Genomic DNA, 20,826 nt, shown 5'->3' with positions numbered 1-20,826 from the left:
TATTTCGCGCACACTTTTCTATTTTCGGAGTGGTAAATATTCGAGGTGAAGACCGAGGATCTTGTCAAGGTCCGCGTAAGGATTTTTCAATGCAAAAATAATCGAATGATTCGATACGTTAGCGAAGAATACTCAGGTGGGAACCATTAACGATAAATAAGTCGAACTGCGCGCGATTGTTACAATTGTCGCGCAATTGTTACGAGTATTTTTAATTACAAAATGCGCCGGATTGTGCAACTTGGCGCACGCGACGACTCTGTTGAATAATAGTACAGTGTTGCCGTACGACTATTATTGCAACTCGTACGGGTATTTGTGCAACTCGACGCGCGACTATCCGTGCAACTCGACGTACGACTATCGTTGCAACTCGTACGAGTATTTCTACAATTCGATACGCGACTATCGGTGCAACTCGACGTACCACCGCCGGTGCAACTCGTACGAGTATTTGTGCAACTCAACGTAAGGCTATCGGTGCAACTCAAAGTGCGATTATCGACGCAACTCGTTACAGTACCATCGGTGCAACTCAACGTATGATTATTTATGCAACTCGATGCACTACTATCGATGCAACTCAAAGTACGACTACCGGTGCAACTCGATATACTACCATCGGTGCAACTCAACGTATGATTATTTATGCAACTCGATGTACTACTATCGATGCAACTCAAAGTACGACTATCGTTGCAAATCGATGTACTATCCATCGGTGCAACTCAACGTATGATTATTCATGCAACTCGATGTACTACTATCGATGCAACTCAAAATACGACTACTGGTGCAATTCGATGTAGTACCATCGGTGCAACTCGATGTACTACCATCGGTGCAACTCAATGTATGATTATTTATGCAACTCGATGCACTACTATCGATGCAACTCTAAGTACGACTACCGGTGCAACTCGATGTACTACCATCGGTGCAAGTCAACGTACGACTACCGGTGCAACTCCATGTACTACCATCGGTGCAACTCAAAGTACGACTACCGGTGCAATTCAACGTACTACCATCGGTGGAACTCAACGTACGATAATCGATGCAACTCAAGGTACAACTATTCGATGCAACTAAACGTACAACTATCCATCGCAAGGAATCGTTGCGTCCGTGAGCCTTCGGTTGGAGACGGTTCGCTCGTCAGGACGTCTTCGAAATGCCAACCTGGCTCGCCTACCGTGTAACGTCTACTGACCCAGAGGTGAGAAAAAGGAAAGGGGGCTGGTGACCGTGTGCACGTCTGGAATTCCTCCGTGACTCATCGGCATTCGCCAAGGGGCCGGACCCCCGGTATGGGAACTCTCCGTGTCCCGTCCCCGTCTTCGCGTTTCCATGCACGACCGCTCCGGCGTGACTCAACCGAATTTCTTGTTGCTCGATGCCCTCACGAATTCCCGATTCAGATCGACCGCGACACGCGAGCCACGGCCTCGAGAAACGGACCCGAGTAAACACCCGTGCCCGAACGATCCTCCACCAAATACGTTCCTTTCCCTCTTTCTCCGACCCCTCGAGCTTCGAATCGAATTCTTCTTTGCGCGACTAACGAGAGGAAATCGAGAACGGGACGTCTCGTGAAACGTCCAACCCCATAAACGAACGCTGGAACATCCGCGCTCAACGATCAATCGTTTCTACGAAAAGTTGACCCGAATATTAAATTCGCAAAGTCGACCTTGGCTATTTTTCTCGATTGTACATCTCGAGGAACAAAATATTGATATTCTCGATAATCCAACGATTTGATATTCTAGTTGATTACAGAACAGTGAAAATGAACCACAACCGTGGAAAGTCACGCTTCCCTGACCGCGATACAGAGGTCTCGCGTTTCCCCCTTACTGAACGTTGCAAGGTTTCTTGGATTTCCTAGTCTCTCGTACATTATTTTCGCTTATTATTTACCCGAGATCGCATCCACGGGCAAGATCCGTATCTTCGAAAGTCGCGGAAACATCGTTCGGGTTCACGGGAGGAGTAACGCGCGCGATCTCGTCGAAGAGACACTTTCACCTCGGAAGCGATCCACGCGCGTGACTAAATTTCTCGAATCGAGTCTTTCCCCTCGCTCGTCTCGATCGAGTACTCGCCCCGATCGCCCGTTGAGCATTTCGTCTATTCTCGTGTACGAGGGTCGGTGGAAACGCGAAAAGGAAAACGCGGATTCACGATCGGGTTTCGCGCGCGACATATGAGTCACCGGAAGGATCGCGAGCTCCGTGAAAGTCGAATGCTCATCTCGTGGCGATCGTGGCTACAACACGACAGGACTAACGATCGTTGCACCGTTACAACGGGCAGACGACGCGCGGTATGTCGCGAGACAGCGGTTCTCGGGCTACCGCGAAATTCTTGGTAAACTCGCGATATAAAACGCGCTTCGAACGTGTCGGAACGAATGCAACAACGATCTTAAGGGTGCCAGATGTCGATGGCAGTTTTAAGGACTGTCTCCGTATTGGTCAACGGTTTGCTCGTTTTCCTTTTGGTTTTTCTTTTTAATTCGGTTCCAAAGCGAGAGTCACGAAGACCACACGACACTTTTATCGTTCACATCAAGACATCACTGTACACGTGTTTCTTTGGACTTTGTATTCTTATATGTACAAAAACTATACTACTGGATACGCGAGATCCCTGCATATTATAATAAACTAGGTATTATAATCTGAAGTTTACAACAGAACGACGTGCTCCAAACGCGTTGGAACGTCGGAGCGTTCCTAGCTGGGAAACGAAAGGAAATTCGATCCTTGTATATTTCCCCGCGATTTGTTCCTGTTCTGCGTTGGGTGACGGGAGCGTTCATTTGGAGCGTCTCGTCGAGCGCGCTTCTCGATAACTTCTTACGGGTATCGAGATCGTTGGGATTAGAAGATAAGTCTTGTCGATTGCTGTTCACATTGGTGTATTTTTCGCGTAATGTTGGCGTAAGTTGGCAAGTTGAATGTTTGTTAAAAACTTCGCTTCACATGTCAATTTCCTATTTTATGCGTTCGGTTCGAAGTTTTGTTGGTCGATTGGAATCTGGGAGGTGGATAGTCGCGTTGGAGGAAAGGGAAACGTGGAGTGGCAATGGTACTTAGGAACCGGTGGTTCTTGGTCAAAGTGAAAATTATTAAAAATAGTAAAATTGGGAAAGGTGGCTTAACGAGCTGGCAGACGTTTAGCAGACTTCCGAGAACCCAGGTTATGGTTATTGTCTCGAAGTGAATTGCACGCGTATCGAGCACGTGCTCGGTACCCGCGCTGATCCAGCTATAAGCGGTAGGGCGCGTACGGATCGAACCCAGACCTAACCCAGACCTAACCCAGACTTCAGACTTTTCCGTGCCGCAACAGTTCCAATTATCGACCGATGAACAGGGAGCGAGAGAAACGCGAAAACTTTGAATCACCTATCGGACAAAGAAAGTAGCTCGGTAGAAACTTGGCGAAAAAGTGTTTCGCTGGAGCGTGGCGGTGAGCCAACGCGGCGAGGTAAGCGGGAGAAAAGAGGGGTCGTCAAACTTCCCGGAAAAGTTTCACGAGCGGTTGCAGTAGAATTTGCAAGCTGCGAGAAAAAGCAAACGAATCGCGGAGAAAACCACGGGGGAACGACGCGTCACGGTTGTCCTTGAAGCGATGCCTAAACAATCTCGTTTCCTCGAAGCACCACCGACGCGAATCGAAGAACAGAGAAAGAGAGAGAGTGTGCGAGAACGAGGGAGGGAGGGGTGTGCGCGATGGTAAGAGAAGTGTGCGGTGGAGGCAGAGAAGGGGGTGGTGAAGGGGACAGAGACGGCGAGAAAGGGTGCGCGTGGGTGTCGCTAATCAGCAACGGCGCCACTCGAGCGGATTATCAACCTGCGAGAGTCTCGAGGCCAGTCGACGTAAGTTCGCGGAAGGGGAGAGGGACGGAACGAAGACGAGACCGAAGGAACGAGATCTGTAAACTGCGATGTAAATGACCGCGGTCACGCTCGATTACGTCAGACGGCGCGGTGCGAGCGCGGCTTTACCCTCGCGGAACAGAGACGCCGTAACGCGATACTACGCGCCGATGGAAAATTGCTCCGGCAATTTGCCCGCGAAGCTGCTCCGCTCGGAAAACTTTTACTCTTTCTCTTTCTCTCTCTAACTTTCTCTCTCTCTCTTTCTCTGACTCTCTTCTCTCTCTGATTATCTCTCTTTGTAACTCTCTCTCTCTCTCTCTCTCTCTCTCTCTCTCTCTCTCTCTGACTCTCTCTTTTTGTGAATCTCTCTTTCACTCTCTGACTCGTGAACGCGGAACGAATTTCCTCGATCGCGGAAAACCATCGACTCGACTCGACTCGACTCGACTCGACTCGACTCGACTCGACTCGACTAGGAGGGATCGAGATAATCGCCTCTCTCGTAATCGGAGTCGCGTCGTTAGCCGGTCGTGTTTCTCTCATTTTCTTTCGATAAGTTTGCACGTTCCAAGGGCGAAGAGATCAACGTGGCGCGATCAGGAGTCGATCGAGAATATCGTACAAGGTGGTAATACGTTTGTCGGAGAGTAACGCGGTAATGGGTGTTACGAGAGCTGGGAGAGAACTCGTTCTACCAAAGTAATCGAAACATCGAAGAACGGATGGAGCGTCGCGAGAGAACTTAGCGTTGCGTGTTTTGGAGACGCGGTGGAAACTGTACGATGTATTGAGGAAAACGCGGTAATGGGTGTTTCGAGAGCTGAGAGAACTCGTGGTATCGAAGTAATCGAAACGTGGAAAAACGGACCGAGTATAGAAAGAGAACGTAACGTAACGTGTTTTGAAGAACGTGTTTTGACGGTAGAAATTGTAGGATGTATCGAGGAAAACGTAGCACTACGTTCTTGGAGGAACTGCGAAACAAAGGAGAGATTGCAGAACCTAGAACCAATTTCTTGGAAATTTCTTGGAAAAATTTCAGAAGGTAGCGTGTTTCGAACGCTAGAAGCGTTACGAGTGTTCCGAAAACGCGCGACACTCAAACTTTGTGAAACTTTGTCGTAACAATACGTTGCAAAGTTGCAAATTTCCCGAATTATTGCACCAAACGTCTCCTTCGATCTTCCGGCGAGTAAACTCGCAACGGATCGTTTTCCCCTCGTTCTCGTTCGTACTTCCGTTCCGATTTAGGTCAACGTGTCTCCGACCGTGTTCCACGAACGCGCGAGCGCAGCGGGGAAGGAAAGTGGGAGCGGCAAAAAAAAAAAAAAAAAAAAAAAAAAGAAGAAAAAACTCACGACAAGAAACCACCGAGAACTCAATTAACGCTGGCGCGTGTAATTGCGCACGGAAATAGAATGCAACGAAGCCGGGATCGATCGGCGGAAAAGGACACCGCGTCCGTGTCTTTTTTTAAACGCGCGCGGATTCCCCGTCGACGTCTTTTCGAGCGTAGGGAAACGTTTCTGCCGCGAGCGGAGCGGCGCGGAACGGTGGGGGAAATTTATAGAGGAAATCTCTAATTGAACGGCTCGTAAAACCGTTACGAAACCGCGGCCGATTGTTCCGCCTCGTGAACGAGCGGAAAAACGCGCGTTTTGCGTACAAACGAACGCGAGTTATCGTTTTTCGTTCTCTTCGAGGGGATTCGCGGAGTACCGCTGGTTTCGTCTTTTTTTTTCTTCTCTCCCGCCGGTTTTTGTAATATTTTCGTATATTCGTATTCACGAATATTCGAGTTCCGAAGTTCGAGTTCTCCGTAGGAGATCGGCCGCGTTAAAAACGAACTCGCGGAGAAAACGGCTAGCTACCGGCGTAACGTGCACGGTCTTATATAAAAGTCGATTCGAATCGGTCGGCAATTTCCGGTTACCGGACGAGACAAAACATCGTTCGAGGTTGATGGAAAACCGGCGGGTAAGAAGTGTCGTAAATACGAACACGGTGCAACATCGAACGCGGTTCGAGGTTCGAGTGGACGTCCATCCGTCGGGCAAAAAGGTGAAAATACAATTAGCCGGACGAGTCCCGGGAGACGATAATTAACCGTCTAACGAGCGGATACGAGACCGTTTCTGCCGTTACAATGTAAGATGTAAACACTCCGATAAACGATTCTTCCATTTGCCAAGGACGGTGCTGCCATTAACTATCTTTCCGTGTTAATTGCGAACGGAGCGGGGCAATTTTGCGGAACGATCGGACGTGTGTGCGTTCAGAGATCGTTAGCGGTGGGGAAAAAATCGTTTAAAAAGTTCGATACGCTTCCCGAGTGTAAATACGAGCGTTCGTATAGGTACAGCGCAACTTGGATCAACAGCTCGTTCCGGTTACGACGATCTCGAGTGAAATTAGAATTACGCGCAAAACTGATCAAACGTTCGATACTCCACAATTTTAGAAGGTCGTTCTCGGAACGTTCGATTCGAATGAAATTCAGCGATTCCTTGAAATCGGAGAAGCGTTCTTCCCGTGGTAGAACGAGTCGCTTCGGTGTGTCGAGGTACGCGACGAAAGGTATCGAGATTTCGCGAACGTTCGGTTCTAATCGTCGATGGTTCTCGAGCATCGAGTACAATCGAGCCTCGTCGGCGAAAGAGGCGACCTTTTCACCCCGTGCCTAAAGCAAATCGTATCTTCGCGCATTACCGCCACCCAAACGTATCATCTCGCGAGCCTTAGAGCCGCGCACGTGCACGTACCTCGAATACCGTAATTTCTCGCTCGCTGGTTCGCCGGTTCGCTGGTTCGTTCGCTGGTTCGCTCGCGCGCAAAAAGCCATTGTTTCGCGAACGCGTATAATCTTACCGGTCGAGATTTAGCATCGTGTATCTCGTTGGCGTCCCGGCGCTCGCGAGGACTACGCGAGGATCGCCGATGCGTCAACGTTGCGACATTCTCGCTTCTGCTTACGCGGGCACGAGCGGTTCTCTTTACGGGACGCGAGCGAACGAACGAGCGACCGAGCGAGAGAACGAACGCGTCGTCGGGGCACGGTCTTGCGTGACATTTCTCTGACAATAGAAATACGATTCGACGGGGTAGAACGCGCGGACACCCGATGCCGAAGAGGAAACCGGTCGCGCGAACTCGCCGCGGTCTGGGCTTAGGAAGCGGGTTGTCGCCTCGCGTATCGCTGCCCTAGGAGCGTCCAGTGACAAAACAACGTTCAAAACTGGATCGAATCGCGACTAAATAAGTCGACCGTTGCGCCTCGCCAATTCGAGAGAGAGAGGAAAGTTCAGTTTCATCGAGAGTAGTCGTTTCGAGCGATCGGATATTCGACGCGAGTTCGATTCGTTTTCTTTTTTTTCTTCTTTGCATTCGTAAAGTTTCTTGATCCCGATCGGCGTTAATCGTACCGCGGTATCTCCTTTTTCTAATTATTCGTACGGAGGTTAATGTCAGCTTCGATCGGCCACGACGTGGAAATTCGTGTTCGCGGTGTACGCCGCGTTGCGAAACGCAACGATTCCGAAGGTATCGCGCTCTCGATCGTATCGGGCGTTTTTATTACAGCACGTGGAACGAGGCTGATTCGCAAACGTTTTAAAACACTCGAGGAGAGCTTTTCGGACAAGTTCTGCGAGAAAAGCTCTTTTACGAAGCGTGCAATAATTTTCCAAGGAAAAGAAGACCGTGACGTTCCTCTCCCCGAGAAGCTCGATTTTGGATCACCGTGCCGAATACGTGATCGCGGAGAGGTTTAAAACTCCCGAGACTCGTTTCGTTTGTTCTTTTTCCCTCGTTCTCGAGAAACAATGACGCCACCCCGCCAGGTGCTGCGATCGTTTTCCAACGACGTCTGCTAACAATTCGAAAGCGAGGGTCTCGGTTTCGGGATCCCGTCTCGCTCGCGTCGTCCGCTCGGGGACAGAACCGATTAATGGGATCACCAGCCGCGTAAATAATTCTTTCGTTCTCGCCGGTTCATTCATCCGCAAGCCGTACGAGTTCCTCATCTCGCTGGTAATTACTATTGTGTTGGGTCTCTTTCTCTCGAGGAGTGTCTCAGCGTGGCGCATTTACAGCGGCAGATTAAACGCATCCGGTTTCGCAGTTGACGCGCGGCTTTTGCGAAAGCACGCGCTCGTCACCGTTTTCGTCCCCGCGACACCGAAACAACAACGCGCGTTCCACGAATTGTTCCCAGTTCCCTCGAATCGTTTCGCGGCGTTCCGTGCCCTCGACCCGACCTACCGGAAACGAACGTCACGTTCACGGGGGATCCGCTACAACGCAACGGAGAAACGTGGACCCAGAGTTTTCCAGAAGATTTTCCGGTATCTGGTCGATGCGATTCACTGCCACGGCGAACGGGTTAAAGTATCGCGAATCAATTGGAAACGAGTACGAATATAGATTCTGTTGGAACGGAACAACTTGGACTTTTCTCAGGGGTTCGAGTTACCAATTGTTGATTTTCTTTCAAGTTATCAATTCAAGTAAGAAAGTGAAGCGACCGAGGCTTCGCTCGGGGATTCCCGTGGTACTTTGTTCAACAACGGCAGAATTGCGAATCATTTTTTACAACTGTCTACTTTGCGTTAAACAAGGGAAAAGAAAAATACCGTAACCACTCGCATAGAGTTAAATAAAATGTTGGAATACAACTACTTGGACCGACGTAGCCCTCGAGAAGTCAAGACACTGGGGAGGGGGTCGTTACCGACTTGGATATTTTTCGGTTCGTTCATCGCCATCTACTCTATTATCTTCTGCTATTTAAATAAATCTTCTATTTACTTTTCTCTCGTGTTCAACAATTCCATAATTCCACAGATTCTTTCGTTGTAATCATAGGGCACCGAAAGTTCCAAAATGAACAAAATGGCGCCAATGGTTGCCTCTAATCGGTCACCGCGAGGATCGTTCACGATCCAACGAAACGAGCGGGCGGATGTAAACAAACGCTCGGGCTCGGGTGCAAAGGTTCTCGACGAGCAGTCCTCTGCGAGTGAACGATCATCGTCCATCGTTCACCGGCCGATAACTCGACTCGTTCGTATTTCCAACGCCTCGTGCCCGAGTCACCGGGTGTCCATCGTCGCGAGTTGTCGAAAGCAAAAAAAAAAAAGAACAATCTTCGAGCTCGACGAAAGGAAAGAGACGGTCTCGCGAGAGACGTTCGGCCGTCTCCCAACTCTCGGCAATTTAGTGGCAGTTACGTTTAACGAGGACCGCTGTCGCTTGATTGTCTCAACGAGGCGCCTCTGTCCCCCCTCCTCGCCCTTTTTCCGCGCTCACCTCGAAAAGAGGGCCGCGGAATGGAAAAAGAAAACGGCTCGAGGGCGTCGCGCGAAAGAGAGAGACGCGTCGCGGGGAGAGAGCGAACCGGTGGCTGGGAAGGGGGGACTCCGAGCAGAGGGGGAGAGGGCCCGCTGAGAACGGAGCGAGAACGGAGCGAGAGCGGAGCGAGAGCGGAGCGAGAGCCGCCCACAGAGAGCGGATGCTGGGTCGACAGGGTCACCTCTCTGGCAAAATGAATCTTTTATGCCTCGCGCGCTCGCTTTTACGGCGTCCTCGGGAACAGGCTCTCCGTTTCTTTTTCAGCCGGGACCAGACGGTGAACGATTAACCCGCGCCTCGTCGATTCTGCACGGGGGTACCGAGCCGGCTCGAGACGTGTGCCGCGCGAGAGAGCACCGATCTTGGACGCGCGGCGCGCACTCGTCTCGCGTGCTCGGCATTCGAGAGAGCTGACTACATTATCGCACGGGGGAGAGAGTACATTCTTACTCCTCGTAAATACGAGAGAGAGTACTCCTTATGGACGGGGAGAGAGTACATTCTTACTCCTCTTAAGTACGAGAGAGAGAGTATTCCTTACGGACGGGGGAGAGACTACATTCTTACTCCTTGTAAATACCAGGAGAGAGAGTACTCCTTATGGACGGGGAGAGAGTACATTCTTACTCCTCGTAAATACCAGGAGAGAGAGAGTACTCCTTATGGACTGGGGAGAGAGTACATTCTTACTCCTCGTAAATACCAGGAGAGAGAGAGTACTCCTTATGGACGGGGGAGAGAGTACATTCTTACTCCTCGTAAAATATTTTCTCGACTCTGTGTACGCTATCGGTGACCGTGAAACTCGAAACGTCGTAACTTCGTTTCGAACACGGATGCGAGAATATCTTCGGCGACTATTGTCGTTAGAGATAAAGAAAAATTTCCAGCGCGAACGAAAGAACTCTCGGTTTCGATCACCTCGACTATCTTTGTTTCCCAGTGACGAGATTTTTCTCCCGAGTGCACTTTGGAAGAATCTCGAGACAGTAGGGTGCGCGGTCCGGTAAGCAAAATGCGAAAGGGAGCGTGGAAGACGCGCGCATCCTCTTTAGTAAGGGGACATTGATATTAATGCCGGTTTAACGATCGCGAAACATCCGTTTAACGAAGGCGATACGTCGCGTGCCACGAGCCACCCTGTTATTCAATTTAACGCGGCACCGTCGGTTTTCGATCGCGCCATTCACGAACCCGTTCTATTCAATCTGCGCTCGTCGAGAATAAAAAAGGGTCCCGGGCTAAAATTACGCGCGTGACGGACGACCGACCGCGCGTCGGGAACATCTTACCCAAATTACGCGCCAGAAATTAAGTATCGTTCGAGGGCTCTGGATATCGGGACCAACGGCCCGTACCCGGCGCGCGACCAGGCGTTTCGACACCTGCCGGGGCCAAGTAATTTCCAGACGAGAACGTATTTAAACGAATTGTACTTAAACGTTCGTGTCGCGTTTAAAAACCGCGCGGTAAATTCGGGGAGAATTAAGTACCTCGTGGCAAGTGGAGAGTACGCGGGAATTTTTGAAAAGAAATCACCAAACGACCGTAGGTAAAGAAATACTTCGCGTTCAAATTTTACGCGCGTTTCTCTCGACTGCGTGGACCAGTCGAGGCAGAGTCGGAAAGGCGACGATAAAAAATGCAAGGTTTCGTTCGAGAAACGAGCGGTCGAGTAAAAGGGAGAGATACATCGTCGAAAGGTTCCCTCTACCGTGGAACGAAATTTATTCTCGTATCGACGTTCGAGATCTCCAGGTCGGAAAATGTCCGCGCGGCTCGTTCGAGTTTCTCGAACGGTCCGAAGAGCGTTCTCCCGCTCTCGAGCGGCGAATTTTAAAAGCCTTTGCGTGTTTCCGTAAACACGTCGGACCTTTAAACTCCCCTCTCTCGACGAATCGGTCGCGATCGGTAGCGCGAGCGAGCCAACTCCGAGCGGAGACGAATCGTGGTCGCGCGAGGCCACGAGAACGATCCGTTCGAGGATCGCGATAAAACCGGACCGGAAAAATAACGAATCGCGAACGAGAGACCAACGAGAGGGCCGCGGAGAATTTCGCGTGCGGGACGAACGCGGTGCCCCGCTGCGCGTTCTAAATTTAACCGGACCTAAATTCGACGCGTTCGAAACGACACAGCGACGAATGCAACGGGCCAGCTTTTCCGACCGACCTCGGAAAAATTGGACGAGAGCGCGCGCGTGTTCCTCCGTGCCTACTTTCTTTCTTATTTATCAGTATATTTCACGAGGATCGCGACCGATCGACCGAGTACGGAGTACAAAATATTCTCGACCGTTCTCGATTCGCGACTGCTTCGTCGACGAAGCGAACAATCCTCGAAATAATTGGTAAAAATTGTAAAAATTGTAGAAATTGTAAAAATTGTAAAAATTGTAAAAATAGTAGAAATTGTAGAAATTGTAAAAATAGTAGAAATTGTAGAAATTGTAAAAATTGTAAAAATTGTAAAAATTGTAGAAATTGTAGAAATTGTAAAAATTGTAAAAATTGTAAAAATTGTAGAAATTGTAGAAATTGTAGAAATTGTAGAAATTATAAAAATTGTAAGCTTTCGATCTCGAGCTAGAAACCTGAAAGCAAAAGTACTTTTTCTCGAGTGTCTCGCAGTTCGACAACTCCGTCAATCGTCGACTTTAATTTCCCTTCAGTGAAAACACAGACGCGTAAAGTCGCAACGTATTTACGATCTAGCGCGTCCCCTACGACCTGTCGCATTTACGTAAATATTTCCACCGTCTCGTACCATTTTCGAGGTCTCGTTCCAATCTCGTTACTTTCGGCGCTGAGTGGAACGCGCGAGTGTCTGGGCGAAACGTTATCGCGAAAATCAGAGTAGAGGGGACTCGATTTCCATCGAAAAAAACGAGCCGCCGTTCCAGCGGTAGGGAAAAGGTTTTCTCGTGCGAGGAGTATCGGGAACGAGTTTAACAAACTCGAGCTGGTTTCGAGTTACGTAAGCCATCGGGGGTCCGTGCATCGCCGAAGAAGATTACCAGACGCGGCGAGTCGAAATAACTTGGCGACGCGCCAGCCGGACCGACGTAAAGAATACAACGTCGATGTCGAAGTGGCGATTGTTTTCGTCGTCGATCGCTCGGTTGGGCAGTACCCGTGTTCCGTCGTTTCGACGATTCCGCGACGCCTCGAGGAACACGGTCACGTTCACGGCCGTGAGACACGAAACGGGAGTAGGATTCGCGTATCGTCGCTTCGACTGCGTAGGTTCCGCGTTCGGTGAACAGAGAAGGAGGAGAAGCTTTCGCGAAATTCGCTTTCATCGGAATTCCCAACATCGCGAAACGTAACGCGATCTCGCTCACCCTCCCCTTTCTACTCCGAACTGTCTTTATTTCGATCCAACTTCCACGCGTCCGTCTTTGCACGTTGCCGCGTTATCGATAGGTTTTCGTCGCGTGCAAGCCGCGCGCAATAATTGGAGTCGGAGCCACGACGACGATTCTTCGATTCGCGAACGTTGACGCGATACCGTCTTTGGAAAAAGTCCGATCGAGGGGTCATCGACGCGGCGATACCTCCGACGAGCTCGAGCGGGAGCCTCTGACGTACCGCGAGTCGTTTTTCTGGACCAAATCGGGGAGGCGTGTGACGTACCGGCTACGTGCGCGAGACCGTCAAGTTGGAGAAGGTTGGGCGTAGTCGAACGCGGGAGAAACGCGTTCGACTATTATCGATGTTCTCGCGCGTATCGAATCGTTGGAACGAAGATCTCGTTCGGTGGTCTCTTTGTCGCTTCGAGATCGGAGCGAGTTTACTTCTTAGTCGCGAGACTCGATGATCCGTTTACGTTGCGAACGCGTACGAAACGGGCGAGGCTGGTCGCGTCTCGTTTCGAAAAGGCGGCGTTGCGCGAGCGAGTTTTACGCGGTGCGAGTCGAGTGGCTCGTGCTCGCCGCGAAACGTGCTCGGACTGACCGACCCAGACCGTCGAAACGTCGTCGCGCGCCGAGGGTGAATAAATTTCGATAGCAGAAGCCACGTTGGAACCCTCGGGGGAACATTCCTCGCGACGACGAGCACGCCGCAACCGCCCCGGAGAACCGTTAATCCGACGAGCGGCGCACGGTTACCCGGGCCGGGGATCAGGGACACGCGGCTTATCGCTCAATCGGGAAAATACCGTAGAAGCGGCGAGCGGGCCGGCGATGCCTCGATCGCCATTTCTGGAGTACACGAGACCCGAGGGACTGCGCGCGCCACGAGGCGATCCATCTTCGGATCGTTGCGCGCAACTCGAAAACCGACTCGCCGCTGGGTGCTTCGATCGCGCGGCTAACCGTACGAAACGATTCGTTGGAATTTTCGTCCGACGCTATCCGTGTACGCGGCGTTTCTCGGATCGCGTTCGACGGAGAATACTGGCTACCGGCCGGAACTGTTTACCTCTGTGTGAAGGCCCGAGAAGAAAGTACGTCGCGGCGCGGAGTACGACGACATGTTGATCTTGTTAACGACCATTGTCATGGCAGCACCGCAGCGTGTTCCCTCGTTCGATCGGTGTCTCTGGTAATCGGTCTCCGTTCAATCGGTGCGCGACCCTTCGCTCCGTGGCTGCGTCGACGATCCTTCACTCATTTGAGAACGGTATTCGTACGCGTAAAACTTTACCGGTTCACTGTTCCTCCTCGGTCTCGCGCGGTGGCCTCGCGAGAACTCTGGACGGGCGAACCTTCACCGCGAGTGGTGCCCTTCGAGGGTTCTCGGGTCTCGCACGGTCCTCGGTCGCGTTCGAACGGAATCCTTCCGTGACACTGAGCGCACGGTTACCGGGTTCTCGAACCACTTTGCGAATACGCGCGACGAACGGAGGCTCGCGAAGCGACCGGGAAAACTCGAACCGAAAACACAACCGATCGAAGGTACGCGCCAACACTGACGGTGGCGCGCGGCGCGGCCCGCTATATAGCCTCCCCACCGTGACAGCCCGGGGCCAATCGGCGCGCGGCTCGTTCCCTCGGCGGCTCGGCGCGCAGATACGAAACGCGGTGGCGCGCGCCGCTCGCCGCCGCGTCAGTCTCGCCGTGACCTTCGAACTCGGAGGGCTGTGTCTAACCGCGATGCGAATCGGCCGCGAGAAGGGATACAGTGCCGATCATTGGAGACCGTCGAGTCGAAACGACGCGAGAGGCACCGTGGTAGGGCAGGGAGGCTGGATGCGAGCGAACGTCGACGAGTTCGATCGACCAGTGACTCGACGCCACGAATCGACCCCCTTCCGTCCCGGGGATTTCGAATTGTACGCGATTTTCTTTTTTTCTCGACCGCCATTCTCGAGCTCGGTGCCTACGGCCGTTCGACGCGAAAAACCGCGTTCGTCGATGCTACGACGACGCGAGTCGCTTCGAACGCGTTTCGCGAAACCGTGGACCGCGCCGATCGAAACGCGAGATCGAATCGTTAAGAAATTAACGTCGTTTATTCGCGAGTCGGACTCCCGGTGTCGGTTTTCCCTCTCGAATTCAATATTCGCGAGACGCGCCAATTCCTCCGCGAGGTTATCCGATCGGAACGAATCCCAAAATCGTCGAATATTCGATTTTTAACACCTCGCGGATCGCCGAAGCGTCGGTGTGGGTTTTGGCACAATTCGACCAGCCGCGCTCGAGCGAACGCGTAAATTCCACCGCGTTACCCAGAGCCGCATAAATATGCCATACGTGTCGGCACCAACATTTATATTAGATTCGGTTGGCTTCTGTGTAATTATTTTATCGCGTTGCGTCACTCCGAAACGTCCCGCGGTGTAAACCGGCGTACGTCGGGCTTCGCCGAAAACCTTCGCTCGTTGTTTAGCCGAGTTCTACAAACCCTGATTCTCCAATCGTTCCGTTTCGCGTGGAAAATAATATTACGCGAAACTGGTGCGCGCGGTACGAACGTTTCTTCGGCGACGAAGGACGATCGACCGTCGAATATTTACCCAAGTCGAGAGATTTTATCGAGCGAGTAACGACCATCGAGTACCTTTTTCGATTCGTCGAATAGAATTTTTGCATCGATGTCTCTGCTCGGGTATCGAGAAACTATTCGATTTGCGATCGGTACCGTGTCGAGGAGAAGGTTGTTCCGCGCAGGCGCGGCGCGCGTTCATCGGGGAAAAAGGCGGGTTCTTGTCGTTCGATGAAAGCTTCGGGGTGCAATTAGAAAAATTTACATGAAAACGACGCCGGATGCCGATGGAAAAAAAAAAGAAAGAAAAAAAAAAGAGAAAATGGTTTTCGCCCATGAATATTTCCATCTCGTTACGAATCGCGTAATGGAAACGCGAGCTCGGTGCCACGAAGTAAATCCGTCACCTTGCCAACAGCGATTCTGGCCGTTGATTCTCGTCGATGATTAGCCACGACTATCCACGACCAGGCCTGTAATTTTCTGTGGCAACTGCGCGCGGTATGCAAACGAACGACGAACGCGGCTTGCGCTCGCGAGCACCTCGAGGGCCTTCGGGGCCCTAAAACGCTCCGCTTATCGAGAACGCTTTCTATTTGCAACCGCACTCGACGCGACTTCGACGTCGAGGGCCCGTGTTCCTCGAGGGTGGTCGTCGCACCTTCCAACCGGCTTTCCACTTGGCAAATTTATTAACCGCGATTTTGATCGCGTATTTAACGCGCATCGAGCTACACGGATGATAAAAATCGATATACGCGGGGAAACGTATATTCGTTCGGCAAAGAAACGAAACGAGAATCTTTTCGAACACTGTTCATTCGACTTTGCAAATTTCCAAAGAAACCCTTCCTCGACGAATCGTCGTCTTTTCCCTCGCGTTCGCTTTCGAACTTCCTTAAAATTAAAAATTCCCAACTATCGGGTTCTTCGGAAGCTCGTTTAATTGTTTCGTTTTTGATGAATATGAAACACGATTTCTTAAGAACGTACAAACATTTTACTAAATTATATATTCTCCATTTTGGAAAACGAAATTACTCTCCGAGCAATCCAATATTTTCACCGACCGAGCCATTCGGCGGTAATAGAATTCTCTCGAATTTCGGTGATAAATTTTTCAGTTTCTCAGCGAAGGGAACTCTCTTATTGTTTGTTTCTCGAGAACGCGGCGATGGAACGCGTCGCGCGATGTTTCCTTTCGTTGTGACGTTCAGGGTTGACGCACGCGTCGGTGGGTCAAGCAAACCGGAAGCGTCCGTTCGGTCCATTGGACGGAAACAGACCGCCGCGTACGAAATTAACTCGAGGCTCGCTTCGCTGAAACAAAGTAGCTCGAAACCGGGGATCGTCGTTCGCGGCTTGGGTTTTCTCGAGAGAAAAAAAAAAGTAAAAATCCCCGATCTTCGATTTCCTCGAAGAGAGCCACAGCTTCGCGGAGAATCGATCTCGCGCGTACGAGTTTCCTACGCGGTAGGAAATGATTCTTCTCTCCTAGAAGAGATCGATTCGTGAGTTTCTCGAAGTCGGTTCGTAAGATTCTTTCGTACGATGTTTATCCACGAAGAGGTCGAGAGAGATTTTTTAGAAAAATTCCTCCCTCTTTTTCTAAACCGAAAACCATCGTGAGTCAACCTTCGCGATTCTTCTTCGTTTCGAGAAGAATCCTCTTTCTTAAAATCACGATTACTCGTCGTTGGTTTGCTCGTGGACGAAAAGTTCTCCAAGTTTTCGTCTCAGAATTTTTTATAATATTCCATCGATTGTTAAACGCACCGACGATGAATCTCGAGATCGATCAAACGGGCTGGAAAAATCGAGGGCGATTTTTTTCGCTCGAGAAACACCCCCGCTCGGAGCCGAACTTTGACACTGTAAATCAGTAGCAGGCGTTGGCGTCAGGGGCAGGTTCGCGTTCAACCGCGTCCCGACGCCATTAATTTCGGCCGGGCACGATGATGGAGCTCGGGGGTTCCTATTTGCGACTACGCGAAAAGAAAACGACCGCTTAGGAGAGGCAGAATCGTAGAAAGGAAAAGAAACGAGGGTACGTGAACAGCCATCGGCGACGCGGAGTCGCGTGTAAATTTATCTCTACGAACTGCACGCGCCTTTCTTCGCCGGGCAAACTTTCCGCGTGCACCGTTCGCGCCTCGAATCGACCGGTCGAGCATTCGGAAATTCGACGAGAGATACGCGCAAAGCGTACAATCCGAAACCGAGAATAACGCGGCGAGACGAGTTCGAATCTACGTATATTTTCCACCTCTCGATTCTGTACCGTTCGCGTCCTCTCAGGTAACGAACAAACGAGAAAGAAAAAAAAAATCTCCTTCCAAAGAACTCTTTTCGTAGCTTATTCGTAAGAAAGCGCGACGCGAGCAAATGAATACAAGTGTAGGATAAAAAGAAAAGAAGAAGAAACTTGAATTACGAAAATTCATCGCGGTATCCCTAAGCTCGCTATTTATCATCCAACGGTGAAATTTACGTCGTCGGTCGTAAAGAAAAAAAAATTGTTTAAATATTTGTAGACGGAACTTGTAGCCTCGCGTATAGTTTACGGGAATTTTAGAGACGATGCGAGCCAAGCGAAGTCGTATTTCTTCCTCGCGCGATCACCGGGCCGCGTCCGTGGCAACGATTCGCCTCGTCCCCGAAACGATTTCCAAGCGTTCTCGCGCGGAGAAAACACGAAATTCGCACCGTTCGTCGGAATCGACGACGAACGCTCCGAGCGATCATCGATTGCGGCGATTATCGTCCCACCCGTGCACTTGGCGGTCATTTTTGCGCGTTCGAGAAAAACGATCTTGATCGTTGCGTCGACGGAAATGGCGGGAACAAAGCGGAAAGAAGACGAAACGATCGTTAATGGCTCGTAATGGCGACGGACGTGAATTGCCCGGCGTAACTGTAATTTGCGCCTTTTTTTTTCTGCCCTCTTCCTCTCGCCTCGATCCGACTGTTTACTTATGTAATGCTTGTGCAATAATTACCGATGTTTGAGCAATTGAACGCCCGCGGCGGTATTGGATGAAAAAAAAAAGAAAAAAAAAAGAGGAACGTTTCGTCCTCTCGGACGGCTTGGATTCGATTCCAAGATGCGTGGATAAACAATAAATGTTCGATAACTGCGAGTTGCTTCGGTAGCGATCTTTCGATTCGTTCGACGCGCGTATTGGAACGCGTGGCGTGACCCGTGTGCGGGGATCCTCTCGTCGCGCGCGATCGGCGCGAGAATCGAACGCGCATGGGCGTTCACCGCACGCCACGTACCGATAGAGCGCTCCTAAGCGTTCGTAGCATTTAACCCTTTGCACTCGAGGCTTCTTTGCTACCAGAAACCGACGCCCCGAGACAATTTTTTAAGTGGTGAAATTAATCTGGAATGGAACATTTTTATACACTTTGCGTACATGTGTGTACACTCTACGAAAACGTAATATTTAAATTTGAATTCCAAACCGAGAAGTTTTCCCGGATCGAAAATAGTACAGTGGATTAGATGACCGAAGATCTCCTCTCGAGTCCAAAGGGTTAAGTGGTAAAATTAATCCGGAATGGAACATTTTTATACACTTCGCGTACATGCGTGTACACTCTAGAAAAATATTCCAACATATTTAAATTCCAATTTGAATTCCAAACCACCAAGTTTTCCCGGATCGAAAATAATACAGTGAATTAGGTGACCGAAGATCTCCTCTCGAGTCCAAAGGGTTAAGATCGAGAAAATTCGTATCCACCGTAAAAACTGCGATCGACTTCTCGATCTCTGAAAGCGACGGTACTCCGATGGAATAAATCTTGCGAAGCGAACGGTCGAACGTACCAAACGAGCCTTCGAAGAAATACAAACGGCTACGTGGCACAATAGCAGACGTTGATACTCGAAGAACTCGAGCGAGAAAAAAGAAACGATTTCGGACACGACTCGCGTTCGAAATTCGTTTCCAGAGACGATAAAATTTTCGTCCGGGATTAATCGTTCGTTGGTTGGTCGCATCGCGAGCGACGCAAACCAGACGAGAGATTCGCCTCGTTCCGAAAGGCGTTTCTTTCACCGGTTCCGTGTAGTCGGGACGCGCCAGAAATATAAATCGAAACGGGCGATCCTCCACCGGGAAGATTTACCACTCGGCTGACTAACAACGTCCCGGCCGTTAATGATTCAATTGTTCGGGCCACTTGGCGAAATTTAGTCACCGCGTCGACGATCGCGAGGGATTCTTCTCTTTCTCTCTTCCGTGGAGAGATCGCGTGCCGTTACGCGCGCGAACTTCTCGCGTCGGTCGCGTGACAAATTACCTCGTTAATTCGATGAACGATTCAATTGGTTTGCTTCGGTCGCGGCTGATTTTCTCCTAATCGCGGTACAGAGCCACGCTGGAATCGTGGCTCGTATTTCGAGCAAATAATTCACCGCTGCTTCGTGCGATCCGCGCACGATAGAGGGGGAAAACTCGCGTAGCTTCTCGTTGAAAATTTACGCCTCCTCGAAAAATACGCGAAGGTCGACGAACGACAACGCGGATCGAGGTTGTCCGTGTAAACCGGAAGCACCCGTGGCCTCAGAGGCGTCGTTTCTCGCCGTGAACGCGACTTGTCGAGGCATCGTGCACCGAGAACGAGGGGACGCGCTTTGTTTTGAGGCAAGCTTTGGCAAACGTGTTCCCGACTGGCCGATCGCGAGGCAAAAAATTGGCAGCCAAACAGGTGCGTAATATAACCTCTGGAACCCCGACGCGCCGGCTGGAGTTTTGCCAAAGTTACGCAAACGCGTTGCCAACGACAGCGAATGTTCAAGTATGATTCGGCTCTGCCAAAACGCGCGAAGAATGGAATCTCGACGAACGGAAAAGGCTCGCGCGTCCGATTATTCTGAACGCGCAACCGGTCTCGGTGTTTCGCGGATCGAAAGCTTCCGTTGAACGCGAACGCAACGGGCATTCGCTACGCGCGAAATAACGGGAAACAAACGACCGATTCGAGTCTTTAGACTTCACATTCGGAGGATTCTACTCGTAGACGGATCCATCGACCCGTGATGTTCTCTCGGTTCAAATTCGTAAGCAAAAGACGCCAAACCGTGTTTTCGAAATACGGGGTTTTCCATTTTCAAAGTACGGGGCTTTTTCCATTCGGAGGATTCTACTTGTAAACGGATGCATCGACCCGTGACGTTTCCTCGGTTCAAATATGTAAACAAAAGACACCAAACCGTGTTTTCGAAATACGGGGTCTTCGGGTTGCAGCGAACTCCGTGCGCGTGGACCCCGGATCGAATTATAGCTACGTTCTCGTCAATGGAGATCGTTCCTGTGATCGTCTACGAAATATTATCGAACGATTCGACCGCACCGAGTCAAAGTAACCCAGAACCAAATACGTTCGAAAAATTTGCGAGTAGGAAACCGTGTCTTACCACGGAACGTGTTTTAAACCAACGAGGACGCAGCGCGCAGGAAACGATAACACGGAAGATTAATTTATATTTAACTACAGGGATCATCGACTCGACGAGGCGCCGTTTACCCAGAACGATCCTCGAAGCACGGACACCACACTCGCGGTACGAACTTCACCCGAAGCCATACATTTCGGACACCATCATCGTCGGAGAATCCTCCTCCTCCTCCTCCTCCTCCTCC

General features: G+C 50.6%; 2 protein-coding genes across 8 annotated transcripts in view; one reads left to right on the top strand and one right to left on the bottom strand.

Moving 5' to 3' along the window:
• The window catches only part of Sarm (sterile alpha and armadillo motif), a 130,120-nt gene that overhangs the window by 44,468 nt on the left and 64,826 nt on the right, over window positions 1-20,826 (bottom strand). The window contains exon 1 of one of the 7 annotated variants that reach the window (XR_012991151.1): window positions 13,667-14,150. The exons of 5 other annotated variants lie outside the window; for them this stretch is intronic. The gene's annotated coding sequence lies outside the window, so the exon portion shown is untranslated. Of the gene's footprint in view, window positions 1-13,666; window positions 14,151-20,826 lie in introns of those variants that run through there. One more of the 7 variants, XR_012991149.1, reaches the window with a different exon arrangement.
• Window positions 820-20,805, top strand: LOC143143486 (uncharacterized). Its single transcript, XM_076304778.1, has 2 exons — window positions 820-1,219; window positions 20,681-20,805. The coding sequence occupies exon 1, from the start codon at window positions 828-830 to the stop codon at window positions 1,200-1,202; it is 375 nt and encodes a 124-aa protein (XP_076160893.1). The 5' UTR covers window positions 820-827; the 3' UTR covers window positions 1,203-1,219; window positions 20,681-20,805.

The sequence above is a fragment of the Ptiloglossa arizonensis genome, chromosome 2, assembly GCF_051014685.1.
Source record: "Ptiloglossa arizonensis isolate GNS036 chromosome 2, iyPtiAriz1_principal, whole genome shotgun sequence".
Lineage (NCBI taxonomy): Eukaryota > Metazoa > Arthropoda > Insecta > Hymenoptera > Colletidae > Ptiloglossa > Ptiloglossa arizonensis.
Note: the sequence above shows the minus strand (reverse complement) of the source record. Positions and strands in the feature narration are given on the sequence as shown.